The sequence below is a fragment of the Parus major genome, chromosome 18 (genome assembly GCF_001522545.3).
Source record: "Parus major isolate Abel chromosome 18, Parus_major1.1, whole genome shotgun sequence".
NCBI lineage: Eukaryota > Metazoa > Chordata > Aves > Passeriformes > Paridae > Parus > Parus major.
Window position 1 is genome coordinate 2,991,882 of NC_031786.1, and position 22,784 is coordinate 3,014,665.

Below are 22,784 nucleotides of genomic sequence, written 5' to 3' on the forward strand. Positions count from 1 at the left end.
GGCCAGAGGGCCAGAACCTCCCTCTCGTGCTGCCCACGCCGGGCTCAGCGCAGGGCAGGGATCCTGGGCCTGCTGACACAGCTGCTGCCTCCCATGGAAAGGCCTCACAAACAATAATGGGATGGAAAACCTGCACTGGTGCACAAAGTGGGGTCTGTGTGATTTAAAATCAAAGGCTACGTGGTGATCTAATGCCTGCAAAATTATAGCAGGTTCAGTGTTGCTATCGGGGGGAATAAAATTCCGATCAAAAGGGAGCTTTTAGAAAGAATTCTGAGCTGTAATGCTCATAAGCTGTTTTGTGTTGTGTTGAGGCACAGTTTGACATGTGCTGCTGGTTAACCATGCGCTTGCAATTATTGCACACCCCCGCCTAAGAGCCACAGAAATTATGGAATGATTTCTCACAGAGGGGTGCTTTCCATTGCTGTTCAATAAAGGAAATGGCTTCATTTGTGCTAAACAAAGGAAGAAGGCAGGGATGGTGGCAGGGGGGCAGGATGTAGCTCAGTGGTGGTTGATAGATGGAAAAATGTGTGGGGTTTGGGGAGATGCCTCCGTGTTCTTCTGGTTCCCTCTGCTGGAGTGTGGCAGGATTCCTGGCTGAACCCCTCTGAGCACATCCAGAGCTGTCTGGGAAAGTAATTTCTGCAAAGTCATTATTTATTTTGTTTCTGCTCCACTTTCAGGTTTTTTTTCAGTAGTTCCACCTGGTGCTGGTGTGTAAAACACTCTTCTGGTGGATCCCTCCCTCTGTGGCTGCTCCCCTCTGCAATCACATCTGCTACATCTTAGCAGAATAAATAATACTCTGATTTCTGCAGAGCTGTGTGGGGTGTATCTTTATAGGGATGCTACCCCATGTGTGTCATTGCAGGTGCTGAAACCTCAGTCTATTAGAAAGAATGCAAATACACAACTAAAATTTTGCCAATTCAAAGGTTTTTCAAAGAAAAATATCTAAAAGTCTGTGATATCAATTGCCCAGAAGTTTTTATCCCATTTAATTACACTGTATTGCATTTAGTTGTACTTACAAAAATGGAGGACTGTCTTAACATAGCAGAGAATTCACTTTTTAGCACAGAAATAACACGAATTTCAATAGAGCACATCATCCATCACTGCTGAACAAGTGCTTCCCCATTGCTTTCCTGTTGCCACTTTCCCCCCTCATAACTTTGATGGATTTTGGAAACAGAAGTAGGTTTTCCCTTTAGAGTTTCACAATTAATCTATGCCAAGTTTAATGCAAAGTTCAATTCTCTTGCAAATAGCAGCCATTATTTGGCAGTTCATCTGTCAGATCCTGGCTTGGCTCCCTGTGTTTACTACAAAATGGGGCTGCCAGCTCTGCTTTGGGAGTTACTGAAAGTTTACATTGATGAAAAGGGGATATTTGAAGAAAATTTACAGGAGCTTTTCTTTGGTTCCATAATTTAGCCCAAAAATAATTCTAAACGTGATCTCCTCTATGATGCACATAAGTTCATTAATGCATACTTAACACTGGGAAGTATGAGTCCTTATTAACAACTGATAATTGCTGTTAATATAAATAATTACAGCTTGCAATGTATAAAGGTGTAGATTCAAGGGTAGTTCTAAGTGCATGAGAAATCCTTGCAAATATGGGAATAAGATGAAAACTTTTATCGTCTGTATGGGTGGATAGTGATCTCTTGGCTTTCTCTAGATGGTCTTGGACTTTCTTCCTAAATAACAATATGTTCTACACTTCAGTTTACCAAAAGAAACCCCAAAAAAGCATGAGATTGAAGCAGAAAATAGGATAAAACACTGCTTAAGAGTGTACTCTCTTACTTGGCAGACTTTAGATATTGTTTTGGACATTCTATTAAAGGGATCTTAAAAGAGAGATTTCCTCCAAAGTGTCCAGTTCAGGAGCAGTTTTGGTATTATTTTCCATTGTCCTCTTCTTGTTATGAATGACTGTGTGTGTGCATATACAATAACAGCTAAAATAGGACATATTTGCTTCTTACAAAATCTGATTCAAATCCAATTGTTGATTTGAAAGGCCCCACAGTAAGAATTTTCACACAAGGATAGAAAACTAAGGTTCAGTATAGAAAGCAAACACTGATTAGAATTATATACATTGACTCCTACAAGGCCAGCTCCAAAGTTTGATCCAATTTGATTTATTTATTTATTCATGTGGCTGGTTTTGGTTGTTTTCTAAGAATGCTTTTCCTGGGATTTTGTAGCCACACAGAGCTTTGTAGTCAGGCATGAGCCCTCACTTGTGTTGGTTTTCAGTGAGTGCAGAACAGTTGTCCTTACATGTCACAACATTTTTAAACTACACACACCCCTGCTTAACTTAATTATATGCACATTCCATTGTTTGGAATGAAATTATTTGGCAGTGTTCCATAATTTCAGTGTAATATGCAGGTTCAATGTATTCTGTAGGCATTGACTATAATAATTTTCCATAGTTTGGAATGAAATTATTTGGCAGTGTTCCATAATTTCAGTCTAATTCACGGGTTCAGTGCATTTAATCGACAGAGACTGTAATCATTTCCTTCCCCTCTATAGCATTACTTTATACACATAAATACCACTTATGCCAGATGTCAAACACAACTTTAAAACTCTGTTTATTCAGTGTCATTCTTAGGAGCTGTGGCTTTTGTCCTTCTCAGCCACAGAGGTCTTACCAGAGCCACATTTTAGTGTAGATATTTATAAGGCAATAAGTCCCCTTTTGCCACCTAAACAAAACAATTTAGGGAAGAACTGGCTTCCCAACCGTGGTTTAAATTGTTTGGAAGGCACATAGACACCGAGCCACCAGAGAACCCTTCTGCACAGCCACGTTCCCATGACCCTGAGCCACCAGCCCCGTTGCTGTGCCTTTAATAAATAATGAAACAGATGTTCTCTGGAGCCCTGGCTGTCACTCCATTGAGGTTCACTGTGTTTACAAAATAAATACACTTGGTAGCAGTTTGCATTTCATGTCTCAGGCTGTACAACGAGCAGAATTACTGAAATAGTTTCAATTTGAATTTGTAAGGTGAAGTCTTTACTTGTTATCCTGGGTGCTCTATGATTTCTTTCCATACAATGAAAAGTAGTGGTTACATATTCACTGCAAAACATAGAATCAAAATGAATTCACATGAAGAAGGCTACCAAAACACTAACAACCTTCACAAAGGTTAATGTGGCAAAACAGTAAAATTTGAAGGCAAAGGTTTGCCTTCTCATCATCATATTTTTTGTGAGAATTACTGATCAAAGCTCCCAAATTTCTTCAGAAAGCACTTATATTAGAGAGATCTTTTCATTTTAAGGGAAGAGTCAGCAGCTTTTCCATTTTGAGTAACATGCTGGGCTTTCCTTTTGATTTTTTGGAAAGCTTTGATTGGCAGGTAAATTTTTTAAACCAGTACATTTATAAGACAATTTAACAGTTCTTACCCAATATAAAGGTATAATACAAAATGTAGACAGAAGGGAAACATTTTAATGTCTCGTTTTGCAGTTGTGTTTTCATTGAGGGTGTTTTAAACCTGGCATTTCACAATTTCCATGGTCTTTCTGAAAAGAGTGTTAGCAAGGATGGATTTCAAACCCCAGTGTGGTTTTTAATGAAGAGTTACTGCTCTCCCCAGTTTCTGCCCTAGGCTGTGCAGGGATGAAATGCAGCTGGAGCAGGGAGGGGTTATAAAGGATTTGAGGATAAAGAAGGTGTGCACAGGACAGGGCCATCACCATGTTTGTTTTGGCATTGCACATCTGGAGCTCTGCAGTGAGCCTGACATGGGTGAACATATGGAAGATGTGGTTTCTTCCTCCTGGTTTTCCAGAGGGGACCCTTACTCTGACAGAAACACAAGATGTCTTTGGATGTGTCAAATGTTTAAGTGATTTGGGTGTATTCCCTTTCACTGGATCTAAATTAGGAAACATTTCCAAGCCGCTGGCAGCCTTAAAATGTCCTCACCCTTAAGTTTCTCTACTCAAAAATCAGATGGGAACAGCAGTCTTTGTAAAATATTTACCATGTGCCAAGTTAGAATTCGTTCCCTTTCATTTACAACAATAGAGATTATAAAGTTGCAGCATTTCAAGATGATCCCATCTGTAAAATCCTGATTTTACAGTCATTGGACCGTATTTCAGATTAGCCCATGAACAGTTCCTTCCCAGTTCTCCTGCTGTATTTTGTGTCACATTTCAGAGCAGTGACAATAACACTCTAATCAGTCTGTGAGTCTTCAGCCACAGAACATTGCTGTTCAACTTTATGTAGGTGAGCAGTCAGTAAATGAATTTTAGTGTCCATAAATCATGGGAACAGGCCTGAGCAGACACATTTTTTCTTACAGCACCATAAAAAGGAGAATTGGGAACTGAGGGCAATGTGCCTGTGCCAGTGCAGGTACCGCTGCAAGGCTGTGAACAAGCTGCACACTGATATGTATTGTGCTGCAGGAAAATTCGCAGAGCTGGAAAGCTTTTGGTATTTGAACTAATAAATTAAAGGTGTGTCAACTTATCTTTTATGACTTAGCCTCTGTGTCTGTTTTTCCCTGCAGGATCCCAGAAGCAAGCACAAGTTCAAGATCCACACCTACGGGAGCCCCACCTTTTGTGACCATTGTGGGTCGCTGCTCTACGGGCTCCTGCACCAGGGCATGAAATGTGACAGTGAGTGAAGTTTTCCTTCTGCTGCCAAAGGGCTGTTCTAGAAAGGAAGTGGAAGCCCTGGATAACAGCTTCTTACTTCGTTTCTCTGGAAAATACCATTTCAAATGTCAGCTATTTATAGTCCTGGTATATTTCAAGTGGATATTTCAGTACTGTAATAAGTTACTAATGAAAATCACCTCTTCTGCTGAGAACACGGTGTATTCAGCTTGATGTGGCTGAAGAGCTTTTGTCGTGGCAATTTTGAGAAAGCCTCTTTTTGGACTGTCTGGGTGAATACACTCTCAAAGACTGGGATTTCAGTTCAGTTTGTAGTCAAGGTCTAGTATTTTCCTTGTGTTTAATTTGTCATGGAAGAGTCCCACTAGCAAAACCTAATGATCAATTAAACCTGCCTCCCTTCATTGCTGCCATGAATGCTGTGTTTTCTTAGTCATGTTCCCAGCAAGTCTTTATTCCATTTTCACTTTTTTTTCCCCTTGCACTTCATTAATGATGTGTTTGGCTTTCTGAAGTAGATTCTTTTATTTTCTGTTGTATTAACCCTCTACAGAAAGTATTGCAAGATGGAAACCAGCTGCGGCGTTTGGTTGAAAACCAGGCGGCTGTAATCTGAAAGTCTTGCCAATAATTAAACATTTAGTCTTAATTTTCACTTTTAATTAATTTTCACACAATATTTAGCTTCTCATGGGCATCTAAACCATTTTTATATCCACAGCCTGTGATATGAACGTTCACAAGCAATGTGTGATAAACGTCCCGAGCCTCTGTGGTATGGACCACACAGAGAAGAGAGGAAGGATTTATCTGAAAGCTGAAGTCACTGGTGACAAACTGGAAGTTACAGGTAAACAGCTCATTTTGGAGAGTTTCAGGTTTTATACATGTATGACACACACTGAGTTTGTGTACCTTGGTCAGATCTTTGTGCATTAAAAGCTGCTGATGGAGAAGTTCCTTCCAGAAGTGGGAGGATTTCATGCAACATGGCTTTGTATCAAGAAACTCTATGAAACTGTGTTCATAAAAATAAGCAGAAAAAAGGAAATCTGTAGTAACAGCTTTGAAAACTTGGAAATATTAGTTAGAAAATCACTGTATTGTCAGTTTTCCTTGTCAAAAACAGCCCAGCAGGATGAGTTGCTGTTCAGGAAGTTACCCATCATCTTCAGAGCATGAGAGATACACTAAACCTTCATCAGCTGAGGAGTTGCTTCCTGTAATTCAGAGTACTGAATAAACAAAAGTAACTGGGATTCAATCCCAAAACCCAGTGAGTTTTAGAATAAAAAAAAAAGATAGTTCTCACATTCTATAAGCTTAAGGTTATCAAAGCTTAAGTTAGATTAAGTTTAAGATGGGGAGGAGGCAGAGGAAGGAAGGAAGGAGAGGGTGGCAGTTCCATTCCTTGGAAGAGTTTCTCTGGGATTTGTGAATAATTTGGGCTTGTGCACACCCACACTCCCACAGACCCAAGCCTGAAATTCTAGAAAATACTCCATGAAACCAGAACAGGGTACGGTGCTTTTATTGCTGCCTGTTTGGTGTTGCAAAATGGAATTGAATTCGGGGGCAAAGTCAGAGCAGGACAAAGTTGGAGGTTTCTTAGAACATCTCCTTTGCATAGAGAAAATCAGACCATCACTGAATTTTCACAGCTTCCAGACCCAGCAAAACTACCCTGCTGACATTATTCCTCCGTGGCTTTGCTCTCTCTAAATCCAAGTACCTCCATATTCTCCTGTCAAACCCTGTAAAATGCACTGAAAAGGAGAAGTCTGATAAAATTTAGTTAGAAAGGATCAGAATAGATCCCAAGTGATGCTTAATTGTGGCTTAACTTTTCAAAGAGCTTCCTGTCAACGTGGGAGGGGGAAATTTGTCCAAGGTACTGTCATTAACAGAAGGTGGTTTCACTTTGTAATGAGGCGTTTCAGAGATGGTGATGTGGCTTCTAAAAGTAATTGTACCATGAGAGGGAATTAATTTAAAAATCATCCGAGTGACAAAATTTAATATTTGCTTTATTCTGGGCCGCTTTGCAGCAAGGCTCTTAAATATGGCTTAAACTTTCTGCAGTAATACACATAATTTGACAAATAACATGTGCTTATTTCCTGATGATTCAGTTGGTTTTTAATCCTTTTAGGGACAAAAGTCATTGTGGAACAGAGGCACTGTAAAGTGACTTTACAAACAAGGATTCTTTTAGTTCACAGTTTTATTTGGAAGGGTCTTGTCTGAGAGGTGAACACTGTAAAATTGTAGCAGGTATTTTGTCGGTTTTCTCCATAGGCTATTTCTGGTGTGAGTGTACTTGGCAAATGGCATTTCTATTGTGTTTATAAATAAAACATTTCCATCCCCCAATTAAGTAGGTTTCTGGACAACAAGAAGAATGTTTGCTATAACTTTGTTATGTATAAAACAATTCCAGTCCTGTTGTGGTTGGGGCTTGTCAGCACTTCCAAGCTTTCTTTAAAGAAAAATGTCAGTTGTCCTGAAAGCAAGCTGCTTTTTTGTTTTACATAAAAAATACCATATGGACTAAGACAACATGACATTTCAGGTGCCTTTTGTGTATATTTAACTGAAAAGGAAATTAGCAATTGCCAGTTCATGGACATATTACAAAATGCAAAAATATATTCCTAGAATGCCGTTGCTTCTAAAATATTTATTGACAAAACCTTTGCTAGAATCTGCAGTACTTAGAGCTCCCAGGCATAACATCACCACCTTTAGCTTTGAGAAAGGAGGTGAATTAAATGTCCAGGAAGATTAGGAACAGCAGGAAAAACAGCCAATGATTGACTGGTTTGAGCTTTTGTCAGAATCTTTTTCAAAGGAATTGCTCCGTAGGTGTTGAACTCCTTCAGCTGAATTCCTCAATATCCCTGCTCTGCATCCTGTTTTGCTTGTTAATTAGTTCCTGCTGATTCTTTCCCAGCCAGCCTTGATTGCATGCAAAACATTAGTGCTGCTAAAGACACAGAACCCCTGGTAGTGGCACATTGCAGATCCACCCCAACCGTGCCAGCCCCAGCAGGGCACAGCTGGCACGGGACAGCTGCGGGATCTGCTCCTTTAGGGGATCTGGTTTATCTAACACATCCCAATTTCTCTTTTCTGCCTGCTTCTTTGGGGGTTTTGTGGTGCCTTTTGTTTCTAAGAGGCCCCACAGTATGCACTCACCAAGTGTTTTCCTGATAAAATGTTGGAAGTAGGGCTGGTTTTTAATTCCCAGTGAATTCCAGGAAGGAGCTGCCCAGTGGCTCCCTCAGATTTTCCACAGTCTCCAGCTTGGCAGGTTCTGAATGGAATTAATGGTGGGAATTATTCAGTCCTGTGTATAAACACATTTAATTCCAATTCATGAAGTCAGATCTTCAACCCAGGTGCATCAGTGTGGACACACAGGTTTTTCTGTGGGAGCTACAGAGACTCTGCAACACTTCTTCACAGAGGAGTTGGAATTTTGGACTGATATCCTCTGCCATAACCTCACCATCTTCTCCAGGGCTACTCAATCTGCCCCATTCAGTGCTTATTTCTGATAGAATTCTTAAACATCAGTGGTTTATTTTCAATGGCTGAGTTACTTGCTTGAGAGTTGTGTTGAATATTAATAATTTATGGCACTTGCAGTACAGAAATGTGCTAGTTTTCTTTTTATAGAAACACTCTTGAAATGCATATTTCTGAAATCTCTGAGTTCGTGACCCTTTCACAGGTTGGATTGACGTGAGGGGTTTGCTCTTAAGTGTAGTAAAGTGCTTTTTGCTATTCTTAATCTCTGCTTTTTACACTGAATTTTCTTCCTTCTGATGTGTGCTGAAAGTTTTTTTACTCTTACATTTACTCCTTGACCCATCTGATAATTTAGGGCTCTTCTGAGTGAGCTTGTAGGTGGTTGAATCACAGTTCTGATTTTTTTTAACTTTATTTTTTTGAATTATTTTTATAGTGCGTGAACAATAACCTTTGGGAGAAAAATAACCCCATCTGGTTCACTGATATATAAAATGCTGCCACACTATTGGGACTTTAAACTGTGACCTCTCAGGCACTGGAAGCTGGATGTGACAGCAGCTGACAAGGAGGATCTGTCCTCCTGACACTCATTTAGAGACAGGATGGTGGCGACTCTCTGGCAGCTAATGCACCCCTGTTACATAAATCTGATTAAAACACATCTAGGCACAGCCCAGAATTTTCAAGGGGGGTTTAACTGTATTTTCCTAAGCTGAAAGGATCAGAAAATCTGGTTTTATCCTTCAGGGGTGCTTCTGTTATTCAAAAGCAGAGGAAAGCTGGCAGTGATGCTGCAGAGGTTGGGAGGCTCTGCAGAGCTGATCTCCCCAGGAGCTCTGTGTTCCCCACTGGACATTTCCCAGATTATTTATGAATTTAGGAATGCTGAGCTGTCTCCTGGCACTGTATATCAATGTATATCACTGTATATCAATGTCCTGTCGTGCAGCTGGGGCAGGAGCCTGTGCCCAGACAGGCTGGGGACACAAACTGCAGGATTTTGGCACATTTCAACAGTCTCATCAAAATTGTTTCCTTAAAAGACCACCAAACACACTCTGATAATTTTATTCTGACTTTCAAGGTCAGGGGTAATGTCTGTCTTTGTTAGCATTAATTTCATAATATCTGCAACTGACTTTAAAAGGGAACATGAATGTTCTGGCTGTTCAACCAGCTTTAAGTACCAAAAAATTCCTATAAAGGAATCCCAAATAATTCTTTCCATGTGGGAGACATTTTTAACGTCTCAGAAAACATGAATCTCATGGTTTACTTCACTAATATCTTCTTTCTGACATTCCCAGAATCTGCAGGGTTGCTGCAGTCATTACAGGAAAAGCTGTGCCTTTAGCAATGCCAGCCCTGCTGACAACTGAAAGCCTCCTTCCCACTTCAGTCATTAAATTTGCTTTACCATGAAGAAACAGGCAATGCAAGGTGTTTAAAAAAAACATTAATTTCTCAATAATGGCCATCTGCATGCATCCAAAAATATTAACTAGATCCTATATATTTATATAAGATAAGAATTAGAAATGTAACAGCCTGAAGCCTTTTCCAGAGTATTTGATCCATCTTGTGGTAAGATTTTTTGTTTCATTAAGCAGCTGTCCTGCCCAGTAGTGCATATATTTTAAGATGGTCTTTTTTGTAATGATAATCTCCATTAAAACTAAAATCAAATTGCTTCTATGCTGAACTTGAACCTGGAGAACCTATTGCAGACACAAGAATTTAGGAAGCAGTGTTAGGGATGATGGTACATTTTTTGTTAGTAGGAGAGAATATCTTAATAAATGCAGAGGAATTAAATCTCATGTAACATTGGTTCATTCTTCTTCTTGTTCCAGACAAGGATATTCATCAGCTGTTCCTTGTACATCACCTGCACCGTGCAGGTTTTCATTATGGTTGCGCTTTTCAGGGCTGAGGCACTGAGCTCAGGAGGGATACAAAATCTTCCCTGGGCAGGGGAGTTGCTGTGGAATAGAGAAAAGTCTCTGGAAACCCTTTTAGTGATGAAAACCAGAGACTGAAAATTGCCTGGGAAGCAGGGTTTGTTTCAGTCACTCGTACCTGTGAGTCACAAGCAGCTCCAGAAAGGAATCCTTCAGTGAGTTTAATAAAATCTCCAAACAAATCTTCAATGAGAGCTGAGCAGTTTTGGAGGCAGCTTTGGGTTCTGCATGTGAAGAGTACAAATCCAAAAATGGGAAGAAAGACTATTTTCAGTAATAGGTAAATCTTCTAATCTGTGATTGAGGGGTGCAGGAGGGTACCTGAACAAGAAAGTTCCTTGGCTGGGAGTGGAAGATCCTCTGTCAGTCACTAAGGCACCTGTAAACCAGGCAAATCAGAAAATCTGCACCACAAACTTCTTCAGGAGGCAATGAGAATTTTGGAACAATTCAAGAATGCTTTGTTGTGAGAAGACAGGAACTTTATGAGGTATTGGAGCTAACAACAGCCCCACTTTTCCCTCATTCCTCTGGATACTGTGCCAGGTGAGACCACTGGAGTCTCACAGTGTCTCCTAAAAGCAGCTTTTGGCACAAGGGTGAGAGGTTTCTGCTCATCTAAGCTGCCTGCATGACTAAAAGATTGGCAAGAAATGGTTGCTGTGATTAGTAAATTGTTTTATTATCCACATTTGGGAATTCAGGCAAAAGGGAGCTGTGACTCACTTGTAAAGGAACTGACTGGACTCATACTCGAATCATTCAGCTTTGTCCAAGGGGCAGAAACTTCTATTTAGTCATTCCCATGATTAAATTTATCTGCTGGTCCCACAAGAAGCTATAAATCCACAGTTGCACATGGCTTGCAACTCTTGACCTGCACAATCTCATGGAAAAAGTTTCAGCTTTGTCATCCTCTCTCTGGATTCCTTAAAATCCTGCCTCAAGTTCTTTTCTTTACATGAAATGTCAGTTGTTCTCTGCCAGCCCACTCTGTTTTATTTAGGTTTTTATTTAAAGTATGAATACCTAAGAACCAGCTCTGTATTTGCTTATGTCCTTGCACTATTCCTGGAAAAGTGGGTGTCCCAATTTTAGGCACAGCTCCTGGATAGATACTGCAGGTTTATAAGCAGCACTTGATAGAAGAGCCACAGGACAGTCATCAAATAATCTGCATTTCCCACTGAAACACATTTATGATCTCCATTAACGAGGAGGAGGAAAACAGTACATTTTGTCCATAATGCAAATTGTCAATTATTTCTGAGTTTTAGAAGAAAACCTGAGCAAGACTGGATTTGTTGAACATCAATCCATACTTGTCTTTGTTGTCTTTTTATCTGTGGGCTTTCTCAGCCCCCATTAAGACTCCAGTCTGGACAAAATGTTGATAAATTTAACTGGTGGCAGCTGCTTTGCTCAGTACAGAGATTATTATTATCATCCTCAATATTTATGACAGAAAACTGACAAGTAGTATTTCAGGTTTCTACCCAAAGTGGGGCTGAACTGCACCTCCCCTCAACCTTCTCTAATTTAGAGTAGCATCTCTATCACAGTGTTGAGTTTAATTAACCAATAATTACCAAGCAGGGTGAGATTCTTTGCTATGGTTACAATTATAGCAGAAATCAGACGCTGTAAATTGATTTATTTTCATGGAGTTATTTTTCATTTAACTTTCTCAACCACACACAAGAGATAATGCCTTTGGTGGGGAGGGGAATCTCTTCTTCATGTCAATTCTCCCAGAGAAACTTGATGTGTCCCGTTAAAAATAGGGCACATTAAAGAGATGAACCACTTGGATGCTAATTCTTGATAAGCACGATGTAGCACAAGTATCATCACGCTGTTTCCTCAGGAAAAGAAGTGCTAAGTCAGTTGGAAAAAGATGTCTGAGGGTATTAATTATGCAGACAAAAGTACAAATGGGCCAGATATCTTTAAACAGGGAGTGAGATAATGACTTCGTTAGCAGCCTGTATTTAGTACATGTTGCATTTTTCCTTCCCAATTAATCTTTGAGCCTCTCTTTCTTGCACTTAGAGGTTTTGGGATATTTTTTTCTATTTTCTGTATTTGCTGCAGGAAAAAGCAGCAATTTTACACATTCTGCCACGTCCTCTTGCTGCCAGAGCTTTTTATGCAGAATTTATCAGGGCTGGGCAGGGATGGCTTTGTCCAGGGATCTTTCTGTGGCAGAGCCTCCACATCCCCCCATCCAATCACCCCAAATCCTCCCTCTTTCACACTTGACCTCTGCAGGTAAAAGTTAAACATAAAAGCTCAGCCTGAAAATGGTAAAATTAGGCAAATTTCTTCAGAGAATTTTCGTGGAAAACTTACTAATGTGTATTTTTAGGAAGCTGTAGGACACGGGGGGAGTTCTGCTGCTCACTTATGGCAAAGTGCAGCGTAGAAATAAAAATCAAAAAGTGGATTTTGAAGTAATAGCTCCTGTGCCAAACAGTGCAGTCACAAAAAGCATGCAGAAGAAGACTGAAAAAAAACCCACCAAAAAAGCAATAATAAACCCAAATATAGGATGAGAGAAAGCAGCTTGCACTGAAAGCTGTCACTTCATCCTTCACTCACTTCATGGTTCTTAGGCCCTTTGGGATTGTAAATTCTTAGCTAAAATAAGTTATTTAATCTCAATGTTATTCCTTGGAAGTATTTGAAGATTCTGTTCAGTGCACTAAATTTTAAAAATTGGGTGTTTTAGGTTTTTTTCAAAGGGTTGAAAAGAATTTTTTTTTCCAGCTGACCACAGGTGTGAAGACCCCCAGGGGGCAAACTCAGAGTAAATGAGAGTGGGGACAATTTCTGTGGCCTGAAAGGAATCGTTTCCCCAGCTGCAAAACCCGGTCAGCTTTACACATGGATTGTGGAAAAGTACAAATGAAATGGTCTGCAAGAAAAATGCCTTGTTCTGTTCTTTTCTTTTAACACACAGTGATTTTTTTTCCTGATACAATTCTTTGAGGAATACAGATAGTGAATAGAATTACACTTTATTCTAAAATTTTAGCCCATAAGCATTTTCTATCTCTCCTTCTAAAACCAGAAATTTAAGAAACTTAATCAGTGTCAACTGTTGGGTCAAGTTAATATGATTCGTTTCCAGCCATGATTTAATTTCATTAATTAATTTATATCAGGGTATCTGTTCTGCATGAGAATTATCTTGACAAATGAAGTAGAGTCTTCCAAATCAGTAGCTCACATTCCTGTACTCCTCTTATTCTATATATAAAATAATACCTCTGTTGTTTGGATGCCTTTTAACCTCCATGCTGGTAAACAACAGATTGAAATCCTGGAAAGGTCTATAATTTTGGGGTTGCAGTATAAAAATGCTGTTTAAATCTGGGGGAAAAGGAGGACAATGTCTTGAGCAAACAGTAAACATTTGTTGCTGAAGATCCTGACCCATTTTTTCTTCTTTTTGCATTAGCTCTAAGTGATTTTTAAGTGGCTCTAAAGTCCAGATTTCTGAAAAACCTTTCATCAAGAACTATCAAGTTGCTTAAAGTTTAATCTTTCCTAAATTTCCCTTCAGATTTCTTCAGTTAGGCAGATTGTAGAAATCCCTCCTGAATGAAAGCAGTGGCTGAGGGCAGTGCCAGTCCTGGATAATCTCTGCAGTGACTCTCAAAGGCTGGAATTCCTCCCTCCCTAAGGAATCGTGGCACCCCCAAAGCTTCTTGCAGCTTTCCTTCCAGAAACAGTTCTAACCTTAAAGTCTGACTGTCACCAGGGGATTCCTGGCTGGAAGCTGTTTGCTGTCCCAAAACTGCCCCCAAATTTTGAGAAGCCCAACTGTGAGCTCCACATTCCCCATCCCAGCTTGATCCCAGTTCATGGCAGCTGGTTTGGGTGGGAATGAGGGAAATTCACCTTTTATTGTTCAGAATTCTTCCAGGATGTGTAAGTGTTGCTCAGGTGTCTGCAGGAGGGAGGGCAGTGCTGGCTGTGCTCAACCTTCACTCCCAGCTGCCGGTTCCGATTGTTCCCTCTCTCCTCAGGGATCAGGAACAACTCCAGATAAATTAACTCACTTTGTTTCTTCCTTTGGCATTGTAAAAGCAGAGAGCTGCATTAGGATTTTTGTGAAGCTGGAGCTCCACTTGTCTTCCCTGCACTTTTCCTTTGGTTGCTGTCATGACAATGCTCCCAAGGATTCCATCTGACAGCTAATGAGCCGTGAATCCGTGGGAAGGGTGCTGGTAGAGACCTTCCAAAGAGGGCTTGTGTCAAACACCTGATCCTCTGCAATCCCCTGTGATCTGGCAGTGGCTCTTACAGTGTTTGGCTCCTAATCTGTGGTTGTATAACCTAAGAGTGATGAGGGAACAAAAGCACAAAGAATTGGTACCTGCTTAGAAAAATTACAGTGATGGATTTAGGTACTTAATCACTGCACTGCAGGGAGAGCTGCCTGGGAGCTGTGTGTTGCTTGTGAATCACTCTTCTCTCCTGTCACTGCTCCCTGCTATTCTTATAAATATCACTCAGTACAACCTTTCTTTACAACAAGTAGTTTCTCTCATGCCAAGTCTGACAAGTGGGCTTCACATCTTATTTATTTGTCAACGTGCTTCAGTAACTCTGGTCTGACATGTAATTTCTTTCTTAACGGTGATGTGTAATCCTGTGTTTTATATTGACAGTGAGAGAAGCAAAAAACCTCATTCCCATGGATCCAAATGGACTTTCAGATCCTTATGTCAAACTGAAGCTCATCCCAGATCCTAAAAATGAAAGTAAACAAAAAACAAAAACCATCCGTTCTACCCTGAATCCGGACTGGAACGAGTCATTCACGTTGTGAGTTTAACACTCTGATTTACTGGGGGGTCTCTGGATGTGTTCTGTTCTTTATTTCAGTGTTGACAACTCCTCCATTTCTCTCCTTTTTTAGTAAATTAAAACCTACAGACAAAGATCGCCGGTTATCCGTAGAGGTGTGGGACTGGGATCGAACAACCAGGAATGATTTCATGGGATCTCTCTCTTTTGGGGTGTCAGAACTTATGAAAATGCCAGCCAGTGGATGGTAAGAGTTTCTGAAAAGAGAAGGAGAGAATATATCACCAAAAGTTTTAAACATCTCAATTTTTTCAGGCTATAAATTCACTAAACCTAGGAAACACAGGCTATATATATCAAAAGGGGATCATAAAACAACTTTTCTTTTATGATGTTCCTGAAACTTCTGCTGGAGCCAGGAGCTGCTGCAAACTCAATTCTGTGTACATAGTCTTGTGATACAAATTTTATTTTTATCTCCAATATGATGTGTTCAATACTAAGTGTATCATGTTATATATAGCTCTGCAAATTCAAAGCACATGGAAACTGATCTTGTAAAATGCCACCTCATTACCTGCCAGGAAAGAACTCATCACTTCTCAAAAAGGACATTTCTTCAAAGACAGTTGTTTAGGGCTATGGAAGCACTGGAGACAAAGGTTGGTGTCTCCCATCAAATCCCAGGAGGTGTGGGAAGAATCTCCTTGTCTGTTAAACTGCCTTGACAGATAGTTTGGGATTCAAGATCTGATTTCAGGTAAAATACATTCAATTTCTGAGTTTGCTTCAGGTCTTTGAGATCAATTCTTTGCATACCTGTGACATTGATACAAACCACACACAAACAACAAAAATTAGATTTTAAATCCATCAGGAGAAAAATGTAAAGTCACCATTTTTTTTTCCTGAAATCTACCACAGGTACAAACTGCTGAATCAAGAAGAGGGTGAATATTACAACGTTCCAATTCCAGATGCTGATGAAGATGGAAATGCAGAGCTCCGACAGAAGTTTGAGGTGAGGATTAAACACAGATGTGTGCAACTAAATATTGCATTTATTTTTCACTTTACTGCCAAAGAAAAAAAACAAGAGTCTGTTAAATGATACATATGTTAGAGTGCTCCTATTTCTGTCCCTGTGACAGCTCTGTGTGTCTTTGGTTTTGTTGAAGATTGGACCAAATGGTTTAATTCAGAGGTGGAATCATTTTCCTGACAGTTCAGCTTCTCTGCTATGACACTTTGAAGTTGGTATTTTAAAATGTGTTATGTCAAGTATATGTAATAATTTCAATGTCTTTTAACAATTGCTGCAAAATCTGCCAGCCATTATCACTGATACCTGCATTATTTGACAAATGAAATTCTCAGAAACAATGGTATTTTAATACTTTGAGTTTTCCACACTGTAACATGGGGTGTTTTAAAAAAATACTTTCAATGTTCACACTTTGGAGCTTTAAAGTCCTTACAGAAGGTTTTTATGTGAAATTCTGTAGTGTGGGGAAGGATGTTGATGTTTTTCTAAGGATGAGAGGTATTGCTGGGTGTGTACAAAAAAGAAAATCCAGAGAAAATGATACTTTTTGCAGTGTCTTGCCTCCTGTGGTGCCAGCTGGAGAAGTTGGTAGCCACAAGAATGGTCTCATGTGCCACACCAGGGAGGTTTTTTTGTTAATCACACTCTGCCTCTTCTGACAACCACAGCCAGAATTACAACAAAATTTTTGCTGGCCACTGAGCCCAGGAGCAGGACAGGTATGGCCTGGGGTGGGAGGGGTTTTCTGTCCAGCTCCTCTCCCCTGCCTGGGAATATTCCAATCTGCACTGCTTACAACCTCAGCCAAGCTGTTGTACATAATGAATGTACCTGTTGTGCATAAACAAACCTGCCTGTTCCTTTCAACCTGAAATGGCAATTTTCTATGTTCACCATCAGGCAGAATTCTCCATTGTTATTATAAAAGATGGGTTAACCCATGAAAGTGAGGAAAAACGACACATGTTCAACTTTCAAGGAAGAAAAAGAAAAGGTGCTCCAATTTCTTCTGAACGCATTTGGATCAGCTCCCATGTCTGCAGCATGAAATATGATTTTTGTTATACATTTGAGAAGTATTTGAGCCTCCATTCCATTTTCCTTTCTTTGCAGTTGTGATCTGACCAGTGTGATTTCATTTTGCTGCACTAGGTCATTTGCTATTCAAGATCATTTTTATTTTTTATCCTCTGTAGAAAGAATAGCTTCAAAAGTAATTCTGTCCATGTTTCTATGCATTATGAAGAGTCTGGAATTGGGTGGATATTTATATATTGGTGATATAGGTATAAAAATTTGCTTGTTTTTTCTCAGGTCAGAGACAGCACAGAGCCAAGTCACTAAAACTGTCCACTTAAAAATGTCAGATATTACATGCAGTGTCTTTGTATATTGAATTTACTGTCTCTGAGGTTGATTCTTAATCCTGCTGTAAATACTTGGCTTGCAGGAGGAACAGTCAGAGTTTATCCATGTCCTGCAATGAAGTGGAGTAGAAATCCTGAGAGGATTCATGTAAAATTACTGGACCTGGTCCCAGAGACTGCAGCTTCACCAAGGGGAAGCTCTGCCTCAGAAATAATTAGTCTGTCTCAAAGTCTAATTAGTTCAGCCTCAGCTCTGTGTATTTGAGGCTCTCCCTGGTCTGGGCTAGCCTGCTTGGTGCTGTTTGGGTGACTGAATTAATCCAGGGAAGGCACTGGGCCTTCAGCAGGCACACAGTGTCTCCAGTAAATGTCATTTCCCGAGCTGGACAATGAACACTTGAAAAACTTAATGATGACAAATGAGGGTATTGATAGCTGAACAAACTCTGTAATTGTAACGAGGCCAAGGCTGGTGTAATGTGGTGGCTGAAGGGTTTGGGCTCACCCTCTTCCCTTATCTCGAAGTTTATCATTATGAGAAGGAGCAGAGGGAAGCAGAACCCTCCATGGAATATTCTTCCTTGGTTTCAAGGGGCATCACTGTGATGGCTTCTGAAAATTCACAGCACAGATGTCTGAATGGTGGTATTTCACTTATTAGCTATTCTGGTATGGCACATAAGTGGTGCTGACTCTGATCATCTTTTCCTTTATTTCTGTTATCATCTATATCCTGGATTGCACAGGCATTTTATTTTAGGTGCCCTGTAATAAGGAACAAATAGACAGCACTGATAAAAAGGCTGCTATTTGTGATTTAATTACCTCATCTAAATAACTATTTCCACTGCTGTAAAATCAGCATTGGAGCCTTACAGGAAGACTGTCACTTTCCTGGGGGAGTGAATTTGGCAGGAGATTAAAAATACAGATGGACCAAGGGGTCACACTGGGCCACCTTCCCTTTTATCAGTTTATGGAAGGGGTAACTCCAGAGTTCTTCCCACTCCAGTCTGCACTTGTAGTGCTTGGTTTGTTTTTTCATATATGACCATGTGATTGGTAGCCAAGGTGCATTGATTTAACTTTGAGTACAAAATGACAGCAATTTCCACAAAAATATTACATTACTTTTATCAAATACTTAAAATAAATAATGGTGGTCTTCAGAGTAAAAGGCTGCATACAAACCTAAGCTAAACAAGAGTAGAGAATCTTCAGGATTTCCTTGTTTCATATTAAAAAAGAATAAGATTCTTTTCAGCTTAGAAAAGACCAGGGAGCCAATAGATGTAGAATTTCTGAAACCACTTTCTGATCCTGAAAGTTGTAAGATGTTCTGAAAATTGACTTTGGCCTTTTGACTAAAGTTTAGAAATGTGGGGTAGCAGAACCTCCAAGAACACTTAGGAGCTACCTCCCATTTAAATCAGAATTTTAAGAATATCTGCCTGCATTTCTATTTCAGCTTTAAGATTTGACCTCAAACTCTCATTGATCTTGAACAATTTACACAGTGCCATCACATCCTTCTTAGCACATCACTTTCACAGCTCAGATTTCTTAGGGAAATGTGGCTCTTAGCCACACAAATCTCATGGAAATGCTGCTTTGCTCACTGGACCTCCTGGCACATATTCTTAAGTCATTTATTCAATCTAAATCTACCATAAAATAGCTATACAAGATTATAAATAAATAAGTAATCTAGATTCAAACATTCTCCTCACTTGCATTTGTAACTGAATGTTAAAAACTATTTATGAGAGGTTTCCTCATGGCCCATTCTGCCACATTTGAATCAGTTGAAAAATTAACACCCAACTTTTCCCCAGAATGGATCCTATCCAACAAATGGGACCAAAATTGGAACAGAAATAATTGAGGATGGTGCTTTTTTTTTTTACCTTTTATATTTTATTGCAAGGAGTTTTCTTTACTATGTTCTGTGCAGTATATAGAAATTGAGGTATATTATGCAGAGGTGCAATGCAGTGTTTTCTATACAACAAATTTTATTTAATCTACATATTTTCTGGATTTCACCTCTCACTATAACTCACAAATCTATTATCTGCTCATTTAGCAGTGTGATCAAATCTGTCCTCAGTGATTTATATGTGATACATCATTATTAATATTTAGAGATAAAAATATACTCCTGTAGGAAGTGGAGGCAGGATAAAATCTGTCACTATTTTTCAGTTGGTTTTAACCTTTAGCTGTGGATTTTCTCTCTGGAATGGCATTATTTATGGCCATCTCAAAATGAAACTCCTTTCTCACCAGGCATATTCAGAATAAAATTGTGGCTGCTCCATAATTGTCCATGCTGAGGTTGCCATGGGAACTCCCAATACTCCCAGGTGCCTCCATGGACCCAAACTAGGAAATCTAACTGCAGCATCTACTTTTTGTTATGCACTTATTTTCTTCTTCCAGTACTTTTCTAGTCAAAAAAATAGAATATTGAAATAATGCAATTTCTGGTGGTTTTTTTCTACCTGGTTGTGATTTGAGCAGTAAGATGCCTTTGCCATTTAGGGTATCATTCCTTTTTTCCTGAATCTGGGGGAAAAAATGTGCAAATTCTTAAACTTCTATTGTGGGAAATTATTGTAGTTTGGTCAAGCCCTTTTCACTTTTCCTGCTTAGCAAAGCACTTCTGGATACTTAAATATCACCTTAGAATAAGAACAGAATAATAGTGATTTAAAAGTAGGCTGGTGAATTGTTCTATGATCTCTCCCCTTCTTTCCACATCACCAGCACTGGGAAATGTTATTAAAAATAAAGAAGCTGTTATGGTCCATATAAAGGATTTTTTTAATTAAACAAAGAACAGAGCAGCCATAATCCTTACCCATGGACACATTTACTGAGCCCAACAACATCACTGTTGGTGATGGGAGCAGGCTCAGTCACTACACCCAGCTCTGGCAATTGCAGGGATCCAAACACATTGTTGTGAGGGAATGGGATTCTGCTCGTAAAATCCTCATTTTAGAGCATCTCTGGGAAGACACAGAATGGTCCTCCTGGTGCACAGGCTTCACATGTCAGATGTGTTCTTTGGTTCTAATTATTTCCTTTAGTGTAGCTCTCTGGGTGGCTTTGACAGGAACAAAATCCTTCTCTTAATTTCTGAGAGCTCCGACTGCTGTCCCACCACAGGGACTGTCCCTGCACCCTGGGAGGAGACAAACATCCACATCCCTGCCTTTGAGTCCTGCTTGTGTGAGAGATCCCAGCTGCTTTGACCATGGAATTGCTGATGGAATTCCTTTCTGCAGCCCAGAGCAGGAGGAGAGGAACAGAGCTGAGAACAGGGAGGATGTAATTTCTGAGCACTGGAAGTGATCAGTCACTGGTGGCATTTTGGTGACCTCTCAGTGCTTCTGAACAGAACTATCATTATGATCCTAAAGAAAATGTCTTCTAAAATGCCTTATCATTATTATTATCCTAAAGAAAATGTCTTCTAAAATACCTTATCATTTTAAAGATAACAGGACGGATGTGGAGCTTGGCCATCAGGCTCGGTTATAAATACCTGGAACCTCTCCAGTGACGCAGGATCTGAGAGATATTTCTGCTCCTGAGCTCCTCCAGGATGCAGGGCAGCACTTTGTTTGACCAAACTTGTGTTTTAGTCGCTGTTCAGGCCCGAATTTACAACCCAGAAGCCTCAGGCTGTGTATCTGTGCACACAGAGCTAATGTGGATTTACACCATCAGGCTTCTCCTTGTGGCAGCACAGCTGGTGTTAAACAGGACCTGAAACTGTCCCCAGAGATCAAGGCACAACTAAAACTCTCTGATGAGTTTTGTTGCTGTTTCAGTCTAATGGTGAAAGGCCTCTTTCATTTATTTATAATATTTTTTTCTGAACATCAATACATCAGATTGTTTCAATGCAAGCCCTGCATTTCTTAGATTTTACCACTCTTAAATTTTTTGAAGCCATTTCTGTCTGCTTCATTAGAAAGGAGAAGGCCAGAACTTTCTTAATCTGGTGTTTTTCTGATATTCACAAAAACTTTATGCTAAAAGGACATTATATTTCTTTCCTTTAATCAGTGGCCATTCTCAATTTAACCAATGTCTTTATTCTGAGCTGGAGGCTGAGTAGAAATGTTGCAGTTGCATAGCCAGAGCCAAAGCAGAAACTCCAGGGACCATTTCAGTGACTTCTTAAGAACCCAGTGAGTTTTCTAATTGAATCTGTTTTCATTAAAAAAAAAAACCACCCCAAACAAACAAACCAACATAAAATCCCCAAGAAGAGCTGTAGAGGAGCTTGTGATTTTGTTCATTTGTAAGTTCTCCAGGTCTCTGTAAAGTGTTACAAAGGCTGTGAAGGAAACATTACTTTTACATCTTTGAAGGATGGTGATGTTTTGCCCCAGAGCTGTTATACTGTTACACTTCTTTTTTTTTTTTTAATAAATAAAAGATATGGTCTCTTCCATAGCTGTCTCTAACCAATATTCATTCCCATTTTCATGCTTCAGGCAGGTCAGTAAAGGGGACATGGAAAAGAGAAATAACATTGCTGACACTTCCAATTGCAAATGACAAGATTAAATTTACTTTTCAGGAAACAGAAACTAAGCCACACTGAAATCATGACCAGCCAAAATATCACTGGCACGTCAATCCACACTCATTATGCATATAGAGATATAAAAAGAAGAGCTGCTTTTTTTGGCCATGGCACTTATTCCTATTTTTAAATTGTGCATATTTAATCATTAGAGAATAGTTTGCAGCATTATAGAGATGCTGTTAGATGACTCCATCTGTTCTGTACTGTAGTTTGGCAGGGGGAATTCCCATATGCAGTTATCTGGAGGTTTCCCATCCACTCACCACGGCTCAAACTGGAGAACTTGAAATTTCTTAACTAGATGGCATAAGTCTCTGCTTTTCAGTTTGCATCAGCTGCTGATTTCCTTAAGGCTTTTCTCAGTGGGTTGTGATTTGAGGTGAAGAATATAAAAAAAAATCATGTTGCTAGCAGGGATTTCCCCATCCCTTATCTAAAGGTGAAATGTGTGCTGCAGAAGGAGGCACCAACAAAGATCCCAAATCCCTCGTGTGCTGTCGAGGCTGGGACCCCTGGTGCTCCTGCCCAGCTGTGCACAGCTGGATCTGCCACGAGGCTGTTCCATGCATGGGGTGTGTGTTTGTGAGCTGAGGTCCCAGGAGCACAGCCCTGCCTGTGTTCCCACCCCACCCCGCTGATTAACACGATTTATTTGTCCTGGGTTTTTTCTGTGCTTAACAGACGCGTCCATTTCTGTATTCCCGCTGCTGCTGTGTCTGTATTTGTTTATTTCTGCTACTAATTGTGGTTGCTGTGCT

At 39.9% G+C, this 22,784-nt stretch overlaps 1 protein-coding gene across 2 annotated transcripts in view; it reads left to right on the forward strand.

Annotated features, from left to right (window-relative positions):
• Positions 1 to 22,784, forward strand: part of PRKCA (protein kinase C alpha) — a 135,244-nt gene that overhangs the window by 85,252 nt on the left and 27,208 nt on the right. For both annotated transcript variants that reach the window (XM_015645435.3, XM_015645436.1), the window contains exons 4-8: positions 4,578 to 4,689; positions 5,411 to 5,539; positions 14,867 to 15,023; positions 15,118 to 15,252; positions 15,930 to 16,026. In XM_015645435.3, coding sequence (XP_015500921.1) covers positions 4,578 to 4,689; positions 5,411 to 5,539; positions 14,867 to 15,023; positions 15,118 to 15,252; positions 15,930 to 16,026 — 630 coding nt within the window. The remainder of the gene's footprint in view (positions 1 to 4,577; positions 4,690 to 5,410; positions 5,540 to 14,866; positions 15,024 to 15,117; positions 15,253 to 15,929; positions 16,027 to 22,784) is intronic.